Source organism: Ranitomeya imitator, chromosome 4 (assembly GCF_032444005.1).
Source record: "Ranitomeya imitator isolate aRanImi1 chromosome 4, aRanImi1.pri, whole genome shotgun sequence".
Classification (NCBI taxonomy): Eukaryota; Metazoa; Chordata; class Amphibia; order Anura; family Dendrobatidae; genus Ranitomeya; species Ranitomeya imitator.
Genome location: NC_091285.1, coordinates 571643529 through 571649528, shown reverse-complemented (window position 1 = coordinate 571649528; position 6000 = coordinate 571643529). Strand labels below are relative to the sequence as shown.

The following is a 6000-nucleotide window of genomic DNA, read 5'->3' as shown; positions in this document are numbered from 1 at the left end:
CCAGTTGGACATGCGCACACCACTACGCCACCAACGGAGATCTGGGGGAGAAACAGCGCTGTCACCACGCCCAAATGACCTGACCAGTGTGAGTGAAAGCCCAAAACGTCGACTTTACATAGGTATTTCGGCAGCATAGGTGGGGAATAAAGGCTCACAAAATACACTAATGTAAAGCACAGCTCTGCCCCTATTTAACGGTATTTGTAGCTCATCTTGAAAAAATGGGGTGACAGGTTCCCTTTAAATAAAGGGGAATCTGTTAGTGGGATTTCACCCCCAAACTGTGCACATAGCTCTATAGGAAAGACAAGTTCATCCATACCTTCAGATACCCAGTCTATTCCTCTGTTACCAAAAAATCGCTGTTGGTATCAATAAGCAAGTGAAGTTCTTTGAGCGTAACAAAGCACTTCCCAAGCATCCATCACCCCAGCTCTACTCCCCGTCCAGCTCGGTCTTCAGGCACACAGAAAAGGAGCCATCAGTCACGCAGGAGAAAGTGGCACTGAGTAGGGAATAGAGCTAGAATGACAGAGGTTTGGTTAATGCTTTTTCACGCCCAAAGCACTCCAGTCACTTCTAGCAGGGATTTCTTGGTAATGAAGGAATGGACTGGCTAGGTAAGGAAAGGACAGACTTTTCTTGGCTAGCGCTACATGCACATATAAACAGTTTGGAGGATGAAATCAAGCCGACAGATTCCCTTTAAAGGGGTTTTTCGCTGAAATTGTATTTATATTCTATACCGTATTTAATATTTATTTAAATATTAATATCCTGTTGGCCAATATTGGCCAGTGTCTTAACATAAGGATAGTCCCTTCCCTCAACCTCTGCACCGTTCTGACCACTGACCAGTTTCCCCACATGTTATGTGACCGCTGTTCTCCCTAATCTACTTAGTCTGTTGGAAGGGGTGTGTGTCACATTATTCACACCTTGTCAATCCTATAACCTCTCCTGAGCCCTGCAAAAACCATGCCCTCTGCTCCATCCTGAGAGATGAAACTGCTCCTTCCCAAAAAGGCACCTGGAATGCTTCTGCATAGCTGCCTAGGTCTTCACCTCCCAACTGTTCTTATTGAGCTATTGGTCTGGTCTGTTCTGGTGAGGTTCTGTGAGGACACTGCCATCCAGACCTAAAGAGGTGAGGTAGCACTGAACATTTCCGTTCAAGAGGTGGAACTAGGTGGCCAAAAGTGACGGGTCCTTATTGAAAAGAGGCACAGACAGATGATCTCTCCTAATGTTATGCTGTGATGTGCCCTCCACTGGAACCATATCCATGGTCTGAAGGCAACCGTAGACGATCCAGTGCTCACCCAGTCATGGAAATTTGGTGAGGACATGGCAGAATGGCATGGAGGCCAACAGGAGCGACCATCTATACATGTACACTGGCCAGTACTCACCAACAAGATTATAATTACTAGTAGAATACCACTTTATCCTCCTAATAAATGCACAAAATTGGATAATCTGAAAAACCTGCATTATACCCTGGATTATCCTGGACTATTAGCAGTTAAATGTTGTCCCAGGCAATGGCACTACTCTTCAGCTCAAGGAGTATAAAGACACCACACAAAGTAATGGGTGGCAGCTTGTTGGACTATCCCGCGGTTATCGGACTTTAGTGTACTGTATATAGTAGCCTTAGGGCTAGGGCTGCTCAGTGATGCTAGTTGCACAATATGAAGATCGCAGCTTTGAATTGGAACAACGTATCTACTGATGACATGTGAACCATATTGTCACAAAAAAATCCAATAATATTGGATGTTTTGGTTGCATACAAATTTTCCTCCACAGACACCAATACAGGCCACAATAAACTTATAAACATCCCGTCTGAGATTTGATCATTTGTTTGCAGCAAAAATTGAAGATCTAAAATACTCCACCAACAGTATGTCGAAGAAAGGTTTGGGTTGTGTGACTTGTTTCAAAAGGTCAGTTTCTTATCCAGAATCATAGAACCCTAACCTTAAAGTGGTATTCCCATCTCAGACATTTATGGCATGTTTGAAGGATATGCCATAAATGACTGATAGGTGTATGTCCCAGAGATGAGACTCGCATTTTCTTCTAGAAGAGGGTCCCGTCTTGTGTTGTTGTGAATGAAGTGGTGACAATTCACTTCTATAAGAGTTCTGAAAAGGCATGAATCAAAGTACATTTATAAACAGCACCTGTGTCTACCTCGACTGCCTGTTTAGGCTTTTCATCGATACCAGTGCAAAACAAGAAGAAAACAAAAGCTGGAGTGGTTGCCACTTCTAACCAGTCAGATTTCTGTCTTGCTAATATAACACCACTTCGGCCTGCTGGTTTCTAATAGCAAGTCTATCCCAACGTATTACATTTCTAACTAATTCTATACACAGTACCGTATTTATTCCTGTGCCACACAACAGGTAATACATGTGACTTGTGGTCCACGTTCTTCCCCGTAGTGAGTCTTCTGAAGCTTATTAAAGTGAACTTGTCAGAATGAATGTGCCTTGGAAACTTGAGGCTCTGCAGGATGAGCAGGGTAAAACATTTCCAAGGATACCTACTTTGTCATCATCCGACACGCTATAGCTCTGAAATTTGTATTTTATTGATATGCAAATTTGGTGAACAAGTGCACTGGTGGGCATATGTGTGCACTTGCAGTACTCCGCTCCTCATTGCTTCTCTAAACTAGCGCCAATCCTGCTTCTTGATTGACTGTTTAGAGGAGAAGTGATGTTGTGTAGCCATGTCTCTGTCTCCACGGTCACTCAATAAGCGAGGGAAATGCCGGTGGGGAGAAGAGGAGACAAAGACTGCAAGTGCACAGATATGCCTAGCGGTGCACTTGTGGGCCTAATTTGCATATTAATACATGACTTTCTGCCAAACAGAGCGCCAGATGATAACTGGTATCCTTAGAAATGTGTTACCCTGCTCTATACTACAGTGCCTCAAGTTTGAGGAATATTCTAATCGACAGGTAGCCTTCAAGTGAAGGACTATGTGTATAGCATGTTCCACATTCTGAACGTGTACAGGGTTTTGTCTCCATGTGAACATCTTTTATGTCTTAAAAGAGCTGAATTCTGGGTAAAGCATTTCCCGCACTCAAGACATTGAAAAGGCTTCTCTCCTGTGTGAATCCGCAGGTGTTTGATCAGATCGGCTTTTCGGATGAAGCCTCTTCCGCAGACTGAGCAAATAAAGCGTTTCTCATCCGAATGGATTCTCTCATGCTGAATGAGGTTGGATTTTGCAGTAAAACTTTTCCCACAGTAAGAACATGAGAACGGTTTTCCACCCGTGTGACTTCTCTGATGTGCCAAAAGCTCGGAGTCCTGAGTGAATTGATCACACTCCAGCCAGGGGAAGACTTTCTCTCTTTCAGGAGCTGCGCTACAGTCAGCAGTATCACTCTGATCAGGAGAACGGTCCTTACCATAAGAAGGATCACTATTTGTATTAGCGTCTTGAAGGACTGGATGTATATTTGGAAAATTAGAACTTTCTCCGGGTTCATCTTCGATCTTACAGTCTAGAGATAAAATAGGTTGGTCTTCTTGATTATTCCTGATGTTGTATCCATCTGTTGGGAATAATATAGAAATCTGTGAATATCTGAATAGGAAAAATAGATGGAATAATATTCATGGATGCAGCTCATTTCTATTCAGGTGACAAGGATCACCTACATTGTTCTTTACCAAAACCGCAAGTGAAAAAAAGGCCTCAGAAAGACCTCGCTGTACAGCAACCTGTACCTTCTACAATACGCGGACATGACTTGCGTGAGTTTCGGTACGGCTATCGGAACTGACATTTACAGCCAACAAATGACAGAAAAAATTGATTGTAGTTTTTTTGCTAGAATAGTGTGTGAAAACACCATATGGCTATGTTCACATGCAGCATTTTTGCTGCGTTTAAAATGCTCTATTTGCAGCGTTGTTTGGGTGTGGATCACGTGTGACTTGTCTTACGGTACATGTTTAATAAAATTAGTTTTTTCAACAAAACCAGAAAAAAAAAGGCAGTGCAAACGACACAAAAACATTGTTTTTGCATCATTTTTCTTATAGATTTCTATGGGGGAAAAAAACTATGCAAAAATGCTGCAGTTCTCAAATTCAGCCACGAAAAAAAAACAACCAAGCTTGTGCATTAGATTTTTTAAATCTCATAGATGTTGCTGGTACTGTAAAAGTACAGCTTTTAATTTGCATAAAAAAATGTTGCGTGTGAACATAGCTTAAGGCCACATGCAAACGTTCAGTATTTGGTCAGTATTTTACCATCAGTATTTATAAGCAAAAATCGGGAGTGGAACAATCAAAGGAAAAGTATAGTAGAAACACGTCACCACTTCTGCATTTATCACCCCTCCTCGCTTTGGCTTACAAATACTGAGGCCAAATACTGAAAGTGTGAATGTGGCCTTAAAGTGAGTCTGTGAGTCCAAACTGACAGTAAAAAACTGCGCACATAGCTGTGTAAGGGATATAGATCCTAGAAAAATAGCATCCTTAGGGAAGAGGCCGTATAATTAGGAGAAGGATCACACTGCAGTGCTCAGCCTGGCTGTCATCTTTCTCGACCCAAGCGCGACAGCATTTAGTTCTATGGAGCTGTCACATTCGGGTTAGGAGAGCCAATGGCCAGTCTGAGCTTAGACTTACGAACCTCGTCTGAGTTATACAACCGTCTGACTCTTCTGTTAAGGCCTGCTAACAGCAGCTTATTTTCCGTTCGACTGTGATCTGACAAAACATCGGATCGCACTCGTACCAATGTTATTCTATGGGGCCATGCAGATGTTTGATTTTTTATCTCGGACAGAGCTGGCCCGAAGAAAACAATCACAGCATGCCAGAGTGTGATCTGATATTCAGATCGCATTCGGCCATGCAAGTCAATAAGTGCTCCGATGACATCTAGTGCAGTACGCTTTCTGTGCACTGACTCAATAGAGAAGATGGAGAATTTTTTTCTCCATCCACTCTTCATGTTAGTGAATCGGTTCATACTATGATCAGTGTCATTTGCATAATTGACTCTACTATCTCGGATGAGAGAACTGGCGGTCATGTGACCCTAGCTTTAGTGTTGCCTGTGTTCTGTGAAAACTGAAATTGAATCAAATATGCCAATTAGGATGCTCTGTGCACCCTAGGTGTGGTCAACAGACTTGTTTCACCATTCCTCACACTGGTTTTGCATACTTCACCTCCCTCACTGACGAATGACAGAACTGGCTTACCTGGAGTGAGAACTGTCAGCAGAGAAATCTCAGGTGAGAGACACAGCTGTCAGTCACCAGTGATGGAGGCACTTTATGTACATTCTCCGTAGTGACCAGTGCTGTGGGGTCATAGATGAGATGAATCTGTGCTGCACTTTATGCACATGCTCAGTAGTGACCAGTGCTGTGGGGTCGTAGAAGAGACGAATCTGTGCTGAACTTTATGTATATGCTCAGTAGTGACCAGGGCTGTGGAGTCATAGAGGAGATGAATCTGTGCTGCACTTTATGTACATGACAAAATGCTCAAAAAGACGCCCAGGCACGCTTTTAGACTTCTCATTGACTAGTATTGTTGTGCAGTATGTGGCATCTTCCTAGTTGAAAATGCCCAAAGAATGTAAATGTTACCTTTGTAAAAGCTTGGCATCTATGAAAGCCTGAAGCATACAAAATATGCTCAAAAGCTGTCAAATATGAACAAGTCATATTGCCATTGAAAACAATAGGATTATTTTTTTGTTTGTTCTCTGTGCTTTTCCCCTGCATTTTCCACTCCATAAAGGCGGAAAAAAAGACGCTTGTGCTCCATTTTATATAGCTATATCCCCTATAAGGCTGTGTGCATAGTTTATACTGCCATTTTGTCCTGACAGACTAAATAAGTTATTTTATACTAATAATTGATAGTATAGGACTCCATGGTTTTGTAAGGCTACGTTCACATTAGCGTTGTGCGCCGCTGCGTCGGCGACGCA

General features: G+C 42.5%; 1 protein-coding gene across 2 annotated transcripts in view; it reads right to left on the bottom strand.

Moving 5' to 3' along the window:
- Positions 1–250: 250 nt before the first annotated feature.
- The window catches only part of LOC138676749 (zinc finger protein 271-like), a 90535-nt gene continuing 84785 nt past the window's right edge, over positions 251–6000 (bottom strand). For both annotated transcript variants that reach the window (XM_069766325.1, XM_069766326.1), the window contains exon 9: positions 251–3589. In XM_069766325.1, coding sequence (XP_069622426.1) covers positions 3003–3589 — 587 coding nt within the window. In that variant the 3' untranslated portion in view covers positions 251–3002. The remainder of the gene's footprint in view (positions 3590–6000) is intronic.